Here is a 20019-nt window from a genome sequence, read left to right as displayed (position 1 = left end):
AGTATGAATACATTTTCATCTATATTTTCTTTATCATTAATTTCTTATAATGTTATGATATTTAATTGTATTAGTTTTTTTTTATAAATATATATATAACCATCTTTTAAAAGTTTTAAACTTTACATATATCTATATTTTATGTTGTGTTACTTTTTCTACATTAGTCTCTTGTATATGCTTCCCGTCTCCAATACTAACACCATTTACATACAGCTGCTCTGTATATTTTTCACTTATTGCATGTTTATACTTGTTCCTCATACATTGCACAAAGGAGTTAATAAGTGTATTTTAACACACCTAGGAGCAGTAATCCCACATTTTTATTCCATTGTAATTTACAAACCTTAAACACATTTGATTTTCTTTTTGGACACTGTAACATTTCTTACACATTTAGATCAGTTAAATTAAACACACAAACAGTTTTATAAAAGTTATTCAGTATAAAAGTTTATTTAACATCTTTTTATTAAATATATTCACATGCTTGCATGTTTTCCTTGTCAGAGTTCATTAGTTCTCCTTTTTAGATTCTCTTGTTCCTTCCAAGGGAGGGGATTCCTTATGAAGCAACAGGAGTCCGCAGAGTGTGATTGAAATTCCCACCCACCAGAGCAGTGCACGAGATTCTCCAAACAGCACCTTTCCCAGAAAAGCCTACATATAAGCAAAAGAACATAACCAGTAAAACCACACAAAAATAAAGTATATCTGGAAAATAGTAAAAATAAAATAAAAATAATAATAATAATTAAGCAACGATACCTTTAGCTATTGCTAGTTGGTCTACATGTTATCTAACTCAAGCGGACTTATTTTCAATAAGCTGGAAGTTGTGAAAAACGACACATTTTTTCTTTAGGCCAAAATAGCAGAATTTAAGATTTTTTTATTTTTATTTTAAATGAGAGTATTTGGGCCTAAATAGCCATTAGGATTCCTAAGCTGCACTGTGTCAGAATGTCCCACAAGTATGGGTTAACGTAGCCTCATAGTTCTTGCTCCATGATGTAATTATTAAATGCTTAGAGGGACAATCCAGTGCTCAAATATATAAATTACTTTTTAATAGATATACCCCAAATGTAAATATGTATGTATTTAATTATTGTAGTTATATCTAAACACAGCTTAAAAAAGCTGTAGACTTTTTGTCTGAAGGCTCTGCAAGCCCTCCTGTTCTAACCCCGTCCAGACTTTTTGTGGCTGTCAAATCACAAACATTCCAATGCAGCTCAGTGATTAGTCTCTGCAAAGCAGGTGCTCTGAGCAATTGCCTGCCTCTTGAGTTTAGCTCTACTGAGCTAAACAATTAGGAAGTAAAAGGACCAGTTGTCTGATTAATAGCCAGGGTCGTGTAACAAGGTTAATCAATTTATATTTAAATGTACACTTTTTTTAAAAGAAAAGAAAGTGGAAACACGCTTCACACATAAAGCACTTCAGCAAGCTGATGTGCTTTAGGGGTCTGGAGCGTCACTTTTATTGTCTCAGGTTGTTGCAATGACGATTGCCTATTTAAACATTGCTCATTAATTGATTATCCATGCCGTGTGTCATACAGATCATGTGGGACCAAAAGTAACCTGTCTGGTCACTCATTTTCATCGTGGCTTCAGACCATGGCTCTTGTTCCTGACTATGTATACGGACCAACCTTGTATCTCTCCTTCTTCGCTGGCTTCTTACCCAGGCTCCCACTATCTGACTATTCTCTGGTATCATCCTTGTGTCCTTCTGCAATACCAGTAATAGACCTCAGTTTACGAGTCACGACCACGGTCTTGGATAATCCTCAATTCTCAGCCAAACGGACTTTGTCTCAAGCACTCAACTCACAGTAAATGTCACCATCATCTAATTTCTATTTCCATTGTTCTAAGACTCTTATCTCACCAAAGCGCTTTATGGACTCCACAGCTCTTTGCTAATCCTGCATTCCTTAGCTAGTCTGCCCCATGTGACCTACAATTCTCTCTTGTCTAATCTTTGTGTCCTACTCATTAAACCTAAACCTTTACTTTGCTGCCAAGCTACACTGTTATAGCCAACATATTGTAACATATTCAGAAAGTTGATGTCAGGATCGGGACAGGGATCCAACACGCAGAGTACAAACAGTAGCCAGATACGTATACCGGACCTTAGAATGGCCGGACTAACGTAAGTAGTACAGTATAGAATGGTCAAAGACAAGCCGAGGTCGAGGGTAACAGAAGACAGGTAAGCGAGAGACAAGCCGAATCAAGGGTAACAGAGATAAGCAGAGTAAGGTAAACAAGCCGGGTCAAAACCAAAAGGGATAATAGAATACACAAGCACTGAGTGACTAGAACAAGCTAGAACCACGACAGGGCAATGAGCTAATGAAAGAAGCTCTGTTAAATACCCTGTTCAGAGCAGTAACCACGCCTCCGAGGCGTCTTGATTGGTCCTGCAGCAATTGACTGACAGGTCGTTCCGGGGGAGTGTCCTGATGACTACTTCCTGCCTAGATGCTGTAAAAGGCAGTCACTCCCTCGCGGCCGGCCTAGCATGACCGGATAGACCGCGGGGAAGGGAGCCATCAGACCGTCTGGATGGAGGAACAGCTAAGTCTCTACCTCTTTCGGAGGTAGAGACCACAGGTACCCTGACAGTACCCCCCCTCTCAGATACGCCCACCGGGCGGAATGAACCGGGACGAGATGGGAAGCGAGAGTGATACGCCCTGCGGAGACGGGGAGCATGAACATCCTCCTGAGGTACCCAACTCCTCTCCTCAGGACCATATCCCTTCCAATCAACCAGATATTGTACTCTCCCCCGGGAGATTCGAGAATCAATAATAGAGTTAACCTCAAACTCCTCCTGACCCTCCACCTGAACGGAGCGAGGAGGGGCTATTGTGGAGGAAAATCTGTTACATATGAGTGGTTTCAGCAATGAAACGTGAAACGAGTTCGGGATGCGTAAGGTATTAGGAAGAGCTAAACGATACGCAACTGGATTGATACGGGTCAGCACCCTGTAGGGTCCAATATAACGAGGAGCGAACTTCATGGATGGCACTTTTAAACGGATGTTCCTCGTGCTCAGCCATACCCTATCACCTGGAACAAAGACCGGAGCCGCCCTTCTACGTTTATCAGCGTGTTTCTTAACCAACATAGAGTTGTGCACAAGGATTTGTCGAGTTTGATCCCACAACTTCCTCAAATTGGCAACATGAACATCAACCGACGGCACCCCCTGGGAAGGAGAATCCGAAGGAAGAATAGACGGATGAAAACCATAATTCATGAAGAAGGGGCTTGAATGAGTAGAATCGCAAACGAGATTGTTGTGTGCAAACTCCGCCCAAGGAATCAAACCGACCCAATCATCCTGGTGTTCAGAAACAAAGCATCGTAAATATTGTTCAATTTTCTGGTTGGTACGTTCAGCAGCTCCGTTAGACTGAGGATGATAGGCAGAAGAAAAGTTTAATTTAATACCAAGTTGAGAGCAGAAGGACCTCCAAAAGCGGGAAACAAATTGGGAGCCTCTGTCCGATACAATTTGAGAGGGTATCCCATGTAGGCGAAAAATCTCCTTAGCGAATATCTCTGCCAATTCGGGAGAAGACGGGAGTTTAGGCAGGGGAATGAAGTGTGCCATCTTAGTAAACCTGTCAACCACGGTGAGGATAACAGTCTGTCTTTTAGAGATAGGTAGATCGACAATAAAGTCCATGGCCAAACAGGACCATGGTTTTTCTGGAACCTCCAAGGGGTGCAGGAATCCACATGGAAGCGTATGGGGTTGTTTGGTTTTAGTACAAACTTCACATGCAGCGATGAACTCCTCAATATCCCTCCGTAAAGCAGGCCACCAGAAGTCCTTAGAGATCAACGCGTAAGTTTTGCGAATACCAGGATGTCCCGCCATCTTGCTATTATGTAAACACTGTAAAAGTTCCAGTTGAAGAGCAGGAGGAACGAAATGACGGCCCGCAGGAGTCTGTTTAGGTGCTAGATGTTGCAACTTAATGATCTCAGCCAGTAATGGAGAATGAATCCTGAGATTCGTATTAGCAATGATATTGCATTTCGGAACTATAGAAGAAAGAACTGGTTCAGGTACAGTAGAAGGTTCATATTGGCGAGATAATGCATCGGCTTTAGAGTTTTTAGAACCAGGTCTGTAAGTCAGTACATAATTGAAGTGAGTCAGGAATAAGGACCAACGAGCTTGTCTAGAGGATAAGCGCTTAGCCTCCCCAATATAGGACAAGTTTTTGTGGTCCGTCAAAATCGTAATAGGGTGTAGGGTCCCCTCCAACAAATGTCTCCACTCCTTTAAGGCTTTAATGACTGCTAACAGTTCCCTTTCCCCGATGTCATATCTGCTCTCAGGCCCAGAAAATTTCTTAGAGAAGAAACCACAAGGGTGTAACGGTTTATCCACCCCTAACCTTTGAGACAGAACAGCCCCAACTGCTGTCTCAGAGGCATCGACCTCAAGCAAGAAAGGCAGAGTCGTATCAGGATGGACTAGAATGGGAGCCGAGGCAAAAAGTTCCTTGAGAGTCTTGAAAGCACCAAGAGCTTCCTTAGACCAGAACTTAGTATCAGCCCCTTGTTTGGTCATATTGGTAATAGGCGCAATGATAGAGGAGTATCCTTTAATGAAGCGCCTATAGTAGTTGGAAAAACCAATAAACCTTTGGATAGCTTTGAGTCCTTTGGGCAAGGGCCAGTCTAAAATAGATTGGAGTTTTACAGGATCCATTTTAAAACCTTCCCCAGAAATCACGTATCCAAGAAAGTCTACTTGAGACTGATCAAAACTGCACTTCTCCAATTTGCAATATAGACCATGTTGCAGCAGCTTGTGTAATACCTTTCTGACCTGTCTATGGTGAGTCTCAAGCTCCTTAGAGTGTATTAGTATGTCGTCCAGGTAAACAATAACACAATCATGCTGAAACTCCCTAAGTACCTCATTAATCAAATCTTGAAATACTGCAGGCGCATTGCATAGTCCAAATGGCATAACAGTGTATTCGTAATGGCCATACCGGGTATTGAATGCCGTCATCCACTCGTGACCTTGCTGGATTCTCACCTAATTGTAAGCCCCTCTGAGATCTAACTTGGTGAAGATTTTGGAGCCCTTAAGACGATCAAATAACTCGGTAATCAGTGGGATAGGATAGGCATTTCTGACAGTTATTTTATTCAAGCCTCGGTAATCGATACATGGTCTCAGCGTGCCATCCTTCTTCTTAATGAAAAAGAACCCAGCCCCGGCCGGAGATGAAGACCTCCTGATGAATCCCTTTTCTAAATTCTCCCGAATATACTCCTCTAGAACCGAGTTTTCCTGAACAGACAAAGGATATACATGGCCCCTCGGAGGCATAGTGCCGGGTAGAAGCTTAATCTTACAGTCAAATGACCTGTGTGGAGGCAAAGAATCGGCATTCTTCTTGTCAAACACTGCCCTTAAGTCTAGGTAAAGGTCTGGTATTTGTCTTTCTGTGGACTGAATAGGATTCTCCGGTATGTTAATATTAGCTAATGGAGAAACCTTGCACAAACACCGATCCTGGCAGCCCTGGCCCCACAAGAGTATCTCTCCTAACTCCCAATCGATAATAGGGTTATGTTTTTTCAACCATGGGTACCCCAGAACTATGGGAACGGAAGGAGACGAAATGAGCATAAGAGATAAATTCTCCACGTGTAGGATACCAACATTTAAATCAATGGGTATGGTCTCACGAAAGATAACAGGGTCTAGTAGTGGTCTACCATCTATGGCCTCAACGGCCAAAGGTGTCTCCGTTAGCTGGGATGGGAAATTGTTCTTACTAGCAAAGGCTTGGTCGATAAAATTCTCAGCAGCACCGGAATCTATCAATGCCATAGCCCTTACTACTTCCTTCCCCCAAGTTAAGGAAACTGGTAGCAGAAGCCTGTGATCTTTATAATTAGGAGTAGAGGACAAAATAGAAACACCCAAGGCCTGTCCTCTAGAGAGACTTAGGTGCGAGCGTTTCCCGGGCGGTTAGAACAGTTCGAGAGTAAATGACCCTTGGCCCCACAATACATACACAAATCCTCTCTTCTCCTGTGCTGTCTTTCCTCCTCAGAGAGGCGGGTATACCCTATCTGCATAGGTTCAGTAAGCAAAGATATCGTGGAGTCAGGACTTGGAAAAGCGGGAGCTAACCTAAAAGAAGGTCTCTGGTTCCTCTCTCGAGTGTTCTGTCTCTCTCTTAGACGTTCATCTATACGAGAGATGAACGAAATTAAATCCTCTAAATTCTCAGGGAGTTCTCTGGTAGCAACCTCATCAAGGATTACATCAGATAGGCCATTCAAAAATACATCCATATACGCCTGCTCATTCCACTTGATTTCTGCCGCCAGAGACCTGAACTCTAGTGCATAATCCACCAGTGTTCGGTTCTCCTGTCTACCTGGAGGGTCAAATGTTCTTCTAAAAGCAGCTACAAATGCGTTATAGTTATAAACTAATGGGTTATCGTTCTCCCATAGTGGGTTGGCCCATCTCAGAGCTTTCTCAATGAGTAGGGTGATAATAAATCCTACTTTTGCCCTATCTGTAGGATAAGAGCGAGGTTGCAATTCAAAGTGGATACTAATTTGGTTTAAAAAACCACGACACTTCTCAGGAGCCCCACCATAGCGTACTGAGGGGGTAATGTGAGAAGAAGCACCCACTGTGGCTACCTCTAGACCTGAACCGACAGGAGAAACAGGGGTATTACGTATCTCCTCTGGTGGGTTATTGGCACAAGCTAATAGAGCCTGTAGCGCAAGCGCCATCTGATCCATTCTGTGATCCATGGCTTCAAACCTAGGATCAGGAGCAGCCAGCTTACTGTTTGTACTTGCAGGATCCATTGGCCCTGTCGTTATGTCAGGATCGGGACAGGGATCCAACACGCAGAGTACAAACAGTAGCCAGATACGTATACCGGACCTTAGAATGGCCGGACTAACGTAAGTAGTACAGTATAGAATGGTCAAAGACAAGCCGAGGTCGAGGGTAACAGAAGACAGGTAAGCGAGAGACAAGCCGAATCAAGGGTAACAGAGATAAGCAGAGTAAGGTAAACAAGCCGGGTCAAAACCAAAAGGGATAATAGAATACACAAGCACTGAGTGACTAGAACAAGCTAGAACCACGACAGGGCAATGAGCTAATGAAAGAAGCTCTGTTAAATACCCTGTTCAGAGCAGTAACCACGCCTCCGAGGCGTCTTGATTGGTCCTGCGGCAATTGACTGACAGGTCGTTCCGGGGGAGTGTCCTGATGACTACTTCCTGCCTAGATGCTGTAAAAGGCAGTCACTCCCTCGCGGCCGGCCTAGCATGACCGGATAGACCGCGGGGAAGGGAGCCATCAGACCGTCTGGATGGAGGAACAGCTAAGTCTCTACCTCTTTCGGTGGTAGAGACCACAGGTACCCTGACAGTTGAATTGTAACTAGTGAGCATATAATTGTCTGTTACTATTACTTTAAATTACATTGTTTAAGTTCTTTAACCAAGCAAACTCCATTTTGTGTGAGCCCAAGTGTTACAGTCTATGACAAGAGAGATAAGGAAAAGTCAGGTAATTTAGTGTTCACAAATTGTGTTCTCAAATTATTGCACAATATTACAGAATCTGGAATCGTGATATTCTGACTTACTGAGTGCAGGGACTGGAAAGAGCGATTACTTTTTTTTTTGTAAATCTTTTTATTAAGGTATTTTCATGTTGAGAAAAGCATTTAATTGGTAAACAGTAAGAAACTCGCAGGTTTCTGTTGTCTGTAGGTAAAGTTAAGACAGTGAGACAAGTAGAATTCTGCATACATTTCGATAGAGAGACCCGCAGGTCTCCGGGCAAGATAAGAATAGTTTTCCAACATAATGTTTACAGCCTGGGTATTATACAGTGCGAGATGGTAGCAGTAGACAGAATAACATGTATGTATCAAACTAAAAGTTTCGATCAACAAGATTATATGCAGTAGACAAGCATTGGTTGTATATGGGGCATACCGCTCCCAACACATTAACATGAGAGTCACATAGCACTGTATTACACGAACATTTGGGTGTAGTGTCAAGGCAAGTATAAGAAAGGTGGGTTTCAGACTCCCGTTGGGTTCTGATTTGTGGGTCCGTAATGTTCTCACAAAGTAAACCTAGCACGTTGAGTTGGCGGGTGTAGTCGCGTATCGTGGTTAGCGTCACTGTAAGGTAAGTATCCGGTCGTATAGGGATACATTATTGAGGTAAGAGTCACCCTCAAGCTAGGTCGGTGTGGATTGGTTTCCATAGTTTGCCTACGAATTTCCGCGGGAGGGTGTCCTACAGCCCTTGTTACTGGTGTACTAAGCTATGGTTGTTGCTTCTCTTGGCAGAGCCCGCGGTGCGCGGATATCCCTGGATGTGAATTACATAAGTTTGTTGAAGACAATGCAATTGTCAGGTATGAGCTGTGGAACTATGTCATTACAGTGTGTATCAGTGTTAGCGCAAAGTGAGTATGATGTAGGTCTACGAGGTGCAGGGCTGTTAGCTGCGGACGTGTGGGGTCCCAGATATTTACTCGTGTTGTAACAGTGTGTGTGTCCGAGCGCATCTCGCGCACCCCAAAAACCTGGGCAGGTGAACGGGTCCCGTGTGGGTTAGGAGCCCATATTGTGTTAAGATGTAGCAGATTTGCATGTTTCAATAACACTTCACAATGATCTCGGCCCTCCTCCCCCAGGTCCTGGGACCCTTTAACTCAGCAATCATAGAGGTGGAAAAGGGACAGGAGGAGGTAGATGTAGAAGGAAGGGGTGTAGGGTGAGGTGATCTGCGTCAAGTAGAGCCCATGTCAGCCGTCCCCCCATCAGCGGGCTCAAAGGAATCAGTTGTTTGTCTATACTGGGTAATGTACGTGAACCATGGGAGCCACAATTCCATATGTTTTGTTTCACGGCCAGTCAGGGAGGCGTGAATGTCTTCCGCTCCATGTATGTCCTCCACCCTGCGGATCCATTCTTTCTTTGTCGGCGTGTCGCTCGTTTTCCAGTGTGCTGGTATATTGGCTTTGGCTGCGTTAAGCAAGTGGCGTAATATAGATCTTTTATAGGTCCGGATGGATTGCGTTGAGATGTGTAGTAGGGCCAGTTCTGCGTTCCATTCTGGGATATCTCCCAAAATGTCGATTATGGCTCCTTTAATCATCGCCCAGTATGGGACGATGTCCCTACATTCCCACCAAATGTGTATCAGCGTGCCGCGTTCTGCTTGGCATCTCCAGCACAATGGGGTGATCGATGGAAAGATCCGGTGCAGCAAGGTTGGGGTCCTGTACCACAATGAGAGCAATTTGTAGTTGACCTCCTGGTAGTATGAACTCATAGAGCTTTTCTGTTGCCATAGCAATGCCGTATCCCATTGTGCAGGTGTAAGTACCTTTCCAAGTTGTTCTTCCCATTGACGGCGGAAAGTGGATGCCTGAGTTTTGTCCCCGATATGTAAGTGTTGATATAAAGCCGAGATTGTGTGGCTAAGTGGGGCGCCCTGGTTGAAGAGGTCTTCAAACCAGGTGAGGTCCCGATGTAAGCGATCTTTATGTGGTATCGAGTTGTAATAATGTTGTATTTGTAGATATCTGAGGACCGTGAGGGGAGTCCTGGGTTTTATTCCCAATAGCGTGGTCAGGTCTCGCATTCCGCCCCCTTCGAGAATTTGGTAGATGGGAATGTATTTCCTAGTGCTCGCGATGGGCCATGCGCCCGATGGTAGTCCTCCCCCCAAAGACGCGTTATGCGTCAGCGGGATCATGGGGCTGGGGGTAGGCGAAATGTGGCCCAGGTTCCTCAGCGACCGCCATCCGAGCAGCGTTTGTTGTATCGGGCCTCCGTTGTCTTCGTTGGATATCCGTCCCCGTGCAGTCCCCTATATCTCCATTTCGAGCGATGGTCCGAGTAGGCCTTTATCTAGCGCTACCCATTGTTTCGACGAGGGGTCCAAGTGCCAGTCCAGTATCCGCTGTAATATCGTGGCTTGGTGATACTTCTTGATGTCCGGGAGTGCCAGTCCCCCGTGGTTCTGCGGCCGGCAAAGTATGTCGTGACGGATTCTGGAACGGCCTCCGCGCCACACAAATTTAATTAGCGCCGTTTTCAGTGAGGAGAAGAAGGTGCTCGGTATGGCCAGAGGAATTGCTTGCATGAGGTAGAGAACTCTCGGTAAGATATTCATTTTTAGTACAGCCACTCTGCCGTGCCATGTTATGTGTGGGTACGACCATCTATTCAGATCAGCCACTATTGACTTCAAGAGGGGGACAAAGTTGATTTGATAAGTGTCGTCCGGGGCTGTGGCCACCCAGACTCCCAGGTACTTCATTTTGCCATAACACCAACGGAATGGGAACTGCGAGTCAAGAGACGTGTAGTCTTCCGTAGGGATCGTGATATTCAAGACTTCACATTTGGAGAGATTAAGCCTGAAGCCCGAGATTTTACCAAATGTGTCGAATTCCGCGAGTAGATAAGGTAGCGTTGTCCTAGGACTTCTTACGAAGAACATGAGGTCATCCGCGTAAGCGGCTACTTTATGGTGTGTGTCTTGCCATTCATATCCTTGTATGTTCGGGTTTAAGCGAATCGCCTGGAGAAGAGGTTCCAGTGTCATTGCGAACAGAAGTGGCGAGAGAGGGCAGCCCTGACGGGTGCCATTGCCAATCCCGAAGTCAGCAGTCGTAGACCCGTTGACTCTCACAGTTGCATGTGGTTTACTATAGAGGGCTGATATCCACGTGAGGAACCTCTGCCCACATCCCATCTGTTGTAAAGTGGCCATCATGTACGTCCAGTCGACCCTATCAAATGCCTTTTCGGCATCAGTTGATAAGAGGAGTAGTTGGGTTTTCGTCCTCCTGGCGTGTTGTTGGATGGAGAACAGCCTCAGCGTGCTATCCCTAGCCTCTCGTCCCGGGATGAAGCCTGTCTGATCTACGTCAATCAGGTCCGGTAGGAGGTGGTTGAGTCTGCTTGCTATAACCTTCGTAAATAACTTGGCATCTGTGTTTAACAAGGAGATGGGACGGTAGCTTCCGCAGAGCAGAGGGTCCTTTCCCGGCTTGAGCAAAACTGTGATGGTCACCGCTAGGGATTCCGCGCCCAGGCTCCCTCCTTCACCCACCGCATTAATCGCTTTAGTCAGCCATGGCAGCAGGAGGTTGGAGAAGCTCTTATAATAGCCAGTCGAAAAGCCATCCGGGCCCGGGGCCTTGCCTGATTTGGATACTTTGAGGGCCGCCGTCAGCTCTTCCAAGCTAATCGGTGCATCAAGCACGGATGCTGAGTCCTGGTCAATCTTGTTGGTGACTGTGTTGATTAAATAGTCCGATATTTGCGTGCATTGGCTTTCGTCTCGTGTCGTCTGAAGGGGAGGACGCAGATTGTAAAGGTTTTGGTAGAAAATCCGGAACTCATCAGCTATCTTCTGCGGAAAGGGGGTCACCTCGCCTGAGGCTAATCTTAGTTTCCGTATTTGCCTGCGGGGCATGGGGCCCTTTAGCAGCCTAGCCAGGTATTTTCCCCCCTTATTAGCGTGGGCATAGTAAAACCCTTTCGTTCGCTGTAAGTTGCGAAGATGTTTTCGTGTGATGAGGTCTCTAAGTTTTCTCCTGTGTTCCATCAGTTCCCCATAGACTTCGTTCAGCTGTGACCGTTTGTGTTGACTTTCCAGTGAAGTTATCTTCCAGTATAAGTCGGTCATCTCGGCCATGGTTGCTTTTCGTTTTTGTGACGCGATGCGGATGAAAGAGCCGCGGATGACACTTTTGTGGGCTTCCCACACAGATATCGGTGACGTTTCAGGTACATCGTTTTCCCGAAAGTAGAGTTCCAACTCCTGGTTTATTTGATCTGTAGTGGCGGGATCCAGTAGCAGAGCCTCATTGAGTCTCCAGGTCCAGGATGATGGGCGGAACAGGGGAGACTCCAGTTCCATCCAGACCGAGCCGTGATCCGACCATGTGGGTCTATGTCCGATCTAAGCAGACGGGAGAGACCCTCTTGTGTGATAAAGAGATAGTCTATGCGCGAGTAGCGATTGTGAAGGGCGGAATAGTAGGTATAATCCTTCACCGAAGGGTTAAGCGTCCTCCAGCAGTCAACCAATCTCAGGTCCTCCAGTGATCTACGTATAGACCAAATACTGCTCTGTGGGATGCAACTGTGTCCCGACGAGGAATCCAGCACTGGGTCTAGGGGGACGTTGAAGTCTCCCCCCACAATTAGGATGCCGTCTGTAAAGTCCTCCAGAATGTGTAAAGTATTCCGGAGAAAAGGAGCTTGACGTCGGTTGGGAGCGTAGATGTTGGCCAGTGTGTATATCTTATCTGCTATGACCCCTTTTAAAAAGAGGTATCGACCTTGGGAGTCTTGAGTACGTTCGAGTTCCTTAAATTCGAGCTCAGCAGCTAGTATTATGGCCGTTCCAGCTTTGTGGGCCGTCGAATGGTTAGAAAAAAAATTATTCGGATAGTGTCGATTTTTTAGTTGGGGCGCCGCGCCCTCCTTAAAGTGGGTTTCCTGAATCATGGCCACTGTTACGTGTTTTTTCTTCAGTTCCCTCAGGAGGTGAGTCCTGCGTTCAGGTATATTGAGGCCCCTACAATTCTGCGTGAGTACCCTCAGGGGTGTATTTTGGTAAGCCATTCCCGTAGCGTGGTACCGGTGCTACCTTTAATCTCTAATGTACCTAGAGAGCCCGCGATCCCAGGGGGCAGCCGGCAGAGTAGATAAGCTCGACACAGACCACCGTAGGAAGGGTAGAGGAGGTAGAAAGGGGAAGAGATAAGTACAAAGAATGAGAGGAAGGGAGCAAAGGCTCTAGGGTTCAAGATCAGGGTCCAGGTGCCTGGGGAACGGAGCCTGTCAGCGTCCCTCTAGTGTGACAAAAATGGAAACTCGTGTCCCGGGTGGTCACTCCGGTATCGTAGGAATCTCGAGTGTAACCCCGTATAGGGTGATGTTAGTGATAGGTCTCGTGCTGCAACCAGTGCTAGTGGTACCTCGCCTTGGTTCCAGCCCAGAAGACGAGAGCAACCACAGCCCAGTTGCCCAACTCGTAGCACGAGGGTGTGGTGTGGGGAATGCGAGTCAGGCTCTGCCCAAGAGAATTGATTTACCTAACAGTGGACCCGTCCGCCCCACCAGACCCCCTGGAGCTAGTGTCAAGCCAGACAGATCGGTCTGTGTGTGCAGGGCGTTCATAGTTTCTCAGGAGCGTCGGGAGTGGTATAAATGGATTATATATCGGCTACTGTCCCCGTCTCAGACCCCCAGTGTCCCCCTCGAATCCCCCGAACGGGGGGGTACTTTCCCATTCATCGTCTTAACGTCTTCCCGGTCTCTATATTTAGTCATGTGTCGTAATACTAGTGGGACGGGGTTCAGGACGTCACTCACGGTCGACGGTGGCCCTACCAGTCCATCCACTTGGAGGGAAGAGTCTGCCCTGTCTCATGGGAATGCCAACCGGTGTCACAGATTCAGTGCTTGGGCCTTGAAATATACATTAACAAGAGGATTGCAACAGCTTAAAAAGGTAAATCAGTCAATAATAACAAGACAGAGTATAACAGTGTGTCAACATTGACCCCCAGTGTCCCACAACCCGCCCCTCAGCCAGCCGGATTCCGGCGCAAACCCGCTGTCGCCCAAGTCGTATGTGGCCGGTAGGGGAAGAAAGAAAGAAAAAAAAAAAAGGGGGGGATGGGGGGGGGCTCTCCCGGTCTAGACATCGTTATCACCTCCCAGTTCCCCATAGGCGGGGCTTTGAGTTCCCTCCCGGTCAGCGATAGGGGGCGTAGGTAGGGTGGGAGAGGGGGGGGGGGGGAGAGGGGGGGGGGGGGGAGAGGGGTAGGGCGGTACCATAAAACTACGCATGCAACAGGAGTTCTCACCCAAACTAATGACTTAAGAGGCCGCCAGAGGCCTATTGGATATTTCTCATGTCAACTGGACATTGTGGCCAGAGGGACTCCCTCCTGTCTCAGGGCTGTTTTTGCTGCAAGAGAGCTCATAGAAAGAACCTCAGACCTGGTCCTTGGCCACCCTCTGGTTGTTTTGGCCCCTCATGACATTTCTGCCATCATCAACCAAGTCCAGCTCAAGCACGTGTCTCCAGCCAGACACCTACGCCTACAGTGCCATCTTCTTCTACCTGACAACATTTCCATCCAAAGATGCCAAGTTCTTAACCCGTCCACTCTTCTTCCACTCCCTGAGGGGGGTATCTATTATGGATTTATCACGGATGAAACCTACATTTACCTGCTCTGTGGATGTATCAAGAAAGTCATGCATCCACATTTGACATTTTATGAAGATGAGAAGCCTCTCTGTGAAGGCCCAGATTACGCCTTCTGTACCATGTGGTACAAACCAAACATTACTCCCGAACCTTGCTATGAAGATGAGCTTTACCACTGGACTGATGTGAAGCTCACTGCTCAAGATTTCTATTGTGACTCTGAAGGCAATAGCATGGTCTTGGTCCAACTACCTCAACAACTTAACTACCTCTACCGCCATTGGGATACTGCTATCCCACATATTCCTGTTACCAAATTGAAGACAAGGTCATGGAATGATCTTGGGCCTATGGCGAAGCTATGGGCCACCATGGATGAAGAACAGCTACAGGAAAATGGTATTGCCAAATACCCAACAACTGACCTTCTGGAAGCATGGCCACGCCACTTCCTAGAAAAAGAATTTCAAGATCTGGTCATAGTGAATGATTATGACCCTGAAACACCTCACGACTGTTTTGAACAGATGAAAATGGAGACAGTGCACCTACCAACTGTGCATGAGAATCCATTACCAGATCCAGATTTCACCCTGTTTGTGGACGGTTCAAGATATGCTGATGAAGAAGGAAGATATCATACAGGATATGCCGTAACCACAACAGATGAAGTTATCAAATCATCATCCTTACCGCCAGCAATGTCTGCGCAAGAAGCTGAATTACAGGCTCTGACTTCAGCATGCAAAATTTCCGAAGGAAAACGTGCCAACATCTATACAGATTCAAGATATGCTCTGGGCGTGGCACATGACTTCGGCCTAATTTGGAAGACAAGAGGATTTCTTACCACCGCCGGTACACCAGTCAAGCATAGTACTGCAATCAAGGAGCTAATGGATGCCCTCCTACTCCCTAAAGAAGTGGCCGTTTTGAAGGTAAAGGCCCATGGGAAATTGGATACAGATGAAGCAAAGGGCAACCATTTGGCTGATCAGGCTGCTAAGCTAGCAGCCAGGGATCTGCAGGAAGTGGATGAAGAAGTGTCCGGACAAGAAGAAGAAGAAGTCCCTATTTTTGCTCTGCAAACTCTTCCTACTGATTTGCGAATTTTGCGAGAACAGCAAGCTGCAGTCACTCCTGAAGAAATCCAGAAATGGAAAAAGAAAGGAGCTGTCCAAAAGGACGGAATATATTACAACAACTTCAAATTCTGTCTTCCCAAAAATTTATATCCAGCTGTTGTCCAATGGGCACATGGGCCTGCACACCTGTCAAAGGAATTGATGGCCGCCCTCATACAGAAGTATTATGAAGCACCCGGAATCACAACATTGATCAGCAGCTTCTGTAAGGCCTGTGTCATTTGTGCAAAATGCAATCCAGGAAGACCAATCAAGGTGCCTGCAAAACACCTGGCAAAGCCCATGTACCCCTTCCAGAGAATTCAAATTGACCACATCCAAATGCCCAAGAGTGGGCCCCATGAATATGCACTAGTCATAGTGGACATGTTCTCAGGATGGCCAGAGGCCTACCCAGTGGCCAATATCACTGCAAAAACAACCGCAAGACGCCTACTTACAGAGATAGTATGTAGGTTCGGACTCCCAGAAGTCATTGAAAGTGATCAAGGCCCAGCTTTCACAGCGACAGTGACTAAAGAAATTTGGACTGCTCTAGGGGTGACTCTAGCCTTCCACACCCCTTACCACCCACAAAGTAGTGGTAAAGTAGAGCGCATGAATGGCACTCTAAAAGCCAGAATGTTAAAAATGTCACAAGAAACAAAAATGCCCTGGCCAGAAAGCCTGTCAATAGCTTTATTTAGTGTTAGGCACACACCTAGAGGGAAGCATTCACTGTCCCCATATGAGATTCTATTTGGGACAGCACCCAGACTAGGTTGTTATTATCCGCAGCAGTTACAGCTCCAATCAGATGTTTTAGTAGACTATGTAACTGAACTTGCAAATGCCTTAGACAAAATACATGCCCAAGTTTTCTCTTCAATTCCAGATCCCGATTTGGATACAGGTACCCATAACCTGCTTCCCGGAGATTGGGTTCTGGTCAAGAAGTTTGTGCGGAAAAATACCCTGGAACCAAGATTTGACGGTCCATTCCAAGTTCTCCTGATTACCGCAACCTCCGTCAAACTGGCCGGTAGGCCAAATTGGATCCACGCTTCCCACTGCAAGAAATCTCCTGCCCCAGAGGAAGCAGATACCGCACAAGCATGTACCTCTGGTACACCTTCTCCTTAATTAGTCTCATAAAGGCCCAGCAAGTAACCATTACCAAAGATGTTAGTGGGTACACCTTCTGGTATAATTCATCATGCACCCATGTGGCTACTTATACCTTTGATTACTGTGATATTGTAGAATGCCCATTTCCCACATCACAAATCCAGAGTATCTATAGAGATATCCCTCATTCGAAAGACCCATATGTTTGTGTAGTTGACAAGCAATGGGGGCACAATTGTGACCATTGGGGGGCGGCGGGATGGAATGCCGGGCCTGCCTGGGGTTACAAACCAAAAAGTGCCTTATCTAAAATAGATGACCATGGTAGATCCCTTCTCCAGAGAATGACTTTGAGAAAGCCTGGGGGGGGTACACCAATGAAATTAATCCTTAACATTGAGCATCCAAGCCCAACAGATGCAGACCAGTATGTGATGGGAATGTATTGGAAAAAGGGTTCCTACCGTAAATTAGGGCATTTCTACCTCAAAGATATGTGTAACTCTTCTGAGTGGCAAGGGGCCACCCATATGGTCCCTAACCCATTAAAACCTCATATCCAGACCTTTCAAGACATGATGGCCATTGCTAACCCCACCTTTGAAGATACCATGGCCGCTGAAACAGGTTTTAATGATGTAAATTTATGGTTAGAATGGATGAAATATAATGCTAATAAGCATAATAAGACCGCATGCTATGTGTGTGGCGGTGCCCGGCCTCACCTGGGTACTGTGATGTGGAATTATTAAAAATTATTATTGTACTTATATTGAATTATTGTACTAACTCCATTTTAACCTTATATTGTGACAATCCTCCATTTTGTCCTCCTAACTTGACTTCTTCAAATCCTCCATTTTGTCCTCATGACTTAACTTGTTCATTTTAAAACTACCTTACGTGACTGAACTTCTCAACCCAATTAATACAGTAGGCAAAGACTGTGTTTTCCTGCAAGGACAAATACCAGGAGGTGCTGGTTACTCCTTAAGACTTGCCGGCTACTCCTTAGAATTTGTAAGATAGTATAGTTTGAAGGCCACAGAACACAGTAGTAATGAAATGTTCTATTCATAAGAGACCTTGCACCTGGACATAAAGCCTGATATCATTGACCGTGTAAAATGACGTTTAGGACCCCCTTGTCCCCCACCCGTGTCCAGAACAATCCCACCTCTGATGGGTGGGCACGGGACTAACCTCTTAATTTTACGAACCAATAGGTAAGACACTAACACCGACACTTAACAATTAATCCAATTGATGATGTTTATTTGCTGATATTCTAATAATCAATGATGACGTAAAATGCCTCTTAAAAGGGCCTGCGCGCCCGCTTTTGACTTCACTTGCCAATAAACTTTCTCGAAGTTATTTTAACCTGAACCTCGTGTGTCAGACTTAATTACTTCAGCGTATATACGCAATTTAATTTTATTGATTTGGACAGGAACAGATAGACTTTGAACATTTTGGTTTACTCTCAAAAAGTACCATAACAACTTGGCGCCCAACGTGGGGCATCGGGCTATGTCCGGCCGGTGAGCCGTCCTAAGGAAGACAAGGGTGGACGGAGGAATCCAGGGGGAAGGAAGGGAGATTGATCACCTCCAGATACACGGTAGAGACTTCTGCAGAGCCACCGGTACGTTCCGGCCCCTTTGATTGACCCGTCCACGTGTCTGTGACTGCTTCCCGGGAGGACATCAAAGACAGGTAATATCTTGCCCGGTGTCTCGTTACTCACTTGTTTACCTGCATTTTAGTCTATCTGTTGCCTGGGTGTGTTTGAATTGTGTTTGAATTGTTTGCCTGTTTCCCCATTTTGAGATAAAGGGGGGGTGGACCTGCAGGGGATTTGCCTGGGGTTCTGTCTTGCTTGTTTTCCCCTTTTGGGATAAAGGGGGGTGGACCTGCAGGGGATTTGCCTGGGGTTCTGTCTTGCTTGTTTTCCCCTTTTGGGATAAAGGGGGGTGGACCTGAGGGGATTTGCCTGGGTCTTCAGTGTGTCTGTCTATCTGTTTGTATTTTACCCCTTTTGGGATAAAGGGGGGTGGACCTGTGGATTCGTTCCTGGGGGTCTTCTGCTGCCTGTTTTACCTCTTTTAGGAACCACGGTGCTGTGGTTGTAAGGAAAAAGGGGGGTTGACCCGTGGATGTGTTCCTGGGGGGTCTTCTTTGCCTGTTTACTTCTTTTAGGAGCCTCGTGGCTGTGGCTGTAAGGAAAAAGAAGTTTGTGGAACTGTGGGATCTGTGTAGAATCATAGTTTCCTGTGATCCAAGTTTGTGTCACTTTGATAGCCTAGCTAGCTTCACTGTGCGCGTTCGGACTATCCAGCTCTAGTTGAGTTGGGGACGTCCTGACCCGGACCATCCAGCTCTAGTTGAGTTGGGGACGTCCTGACCCGGACCCTTCGGCTCTAGTTGAGCTGAAGGTCCACTGATTATTTAATTGTGGTAGGAGACTTAGCCTTGTGGCAGGGGACTTTGTTTCCTGGGGGAATTCAGGCAGGTATTGCTTGTTTTTCGCATCACGTGGTAGTGAGACTTATAAAGTGGGTTTTATAGGGGCACTACGGGAGTGAGGATAGACGTGGCCACATTCTTGTGGACTGCAGAGTAGAGAGAGGCTGACGGAACTCGGACCGGTGTCAGTTGTTTTCCGTGGCCGCTGGTAGTGAGACTTATGAAAGTCGTTCTCCGAGCGGGGACACTACGAGGTTGAGAAAGGTGACTTTGGAGTAAGCACATGTAGAAGGAAAGGGATTATTGTTGATTTTATTTGAACTGTAATGCATGCACTGTATTTCAATTGTATTGTTGTCTTGTCTGTTTTATTAGGAGTCTCATGAACTCCTGTGTCTGTCTCTAAGGATTTTTCCTTGCCTTTCATCTTTTCTAAACTTCCTATATTATTATACTATCCACTCCCATTTCTCTTGAAAGAGAAGTGATTGGTCACACACTTCTCACCTCGCTCCAATCCGTGTCTACCACCCCGGGTAGGCGGATTCAGTGACTAGTCTACGTTTTGGGAAGACGCACCTGAGAAAGTCCCACGATTCTCGGGTGGCAGTCGAGCATTGTAGACGTTCTTGTTCAGTTTTCCTTCTCTCTCCCTATATCTAGGACGCTGGTATAGGGGTAAAGGGATTATGGGACAGGATTTAAGCAAGCCCAGTAAGGGCTGGTTAGCATGTGATTTAGTCGAAGACAGAGAGGGTGAGGAAATGGTTAAAGGTGTTGAAAAGATTGCGAAAGTATGTAGAATTGCTGTACCGACATGTGGAAGATTGCAACCAGAAAGTTGGCGTAGGTTACTGACAGAAAAGAAAGGCAAACTTACAGATAATGGTTTATTAAAGACTGCTGAAGCATGGTATAGAGTAGCGAAGGCTATTCAGCTAGAAGGTTGGGTTGAGGAAGAGATAAATCACAAAGGT

The 20019-nt window shown here is 46.1% G+C and overlaps 1 protein-coding gene across 1 annotated transcript in view; it reads right to left on the bottom strand.

The window, feature by feature from the left end:
* Positions 1–440: 440 nt before the first annotated feature.
* Positions 441–20019, bottom strand: part of TMEM42 (transmembrane protein 42) — a 38889-nt gene continuing 19310 nt past the window's right edge. The window contains exon 3 of the mRNA XM_063452098.1: positions 441–663. Coding sequence (XP_063308168.1) covers positions 520–663 — 144 coding nt within the window. The 3' untranslated portion in view covers positions 441–519. The remainder of the gene's footprint in view (positions 664–20019) is intronic.

The sequence above is a fragment of the Pelobates fuscus genome, chromosome 4 (assembly GCF_036172605.1).
Source record: "Pelobates fuscus isolate aPelFus1 chromosome 4, aPelFus1.pri, whole genome shotgun sequence".
In the NCBI taxonomy this organism is placed as follows: domain Eukaryota; kingdom Metazoa; phylum Chordata; class Amphibia; order Anura; family Pelobatidae; genus Pelobates; species Pelobates fuscus.
The sequence above is the reverse complement of the archived record's forward strand: the minus strand, read 5'-3'. Positions and strand labels throughout refer to the sequence as shown.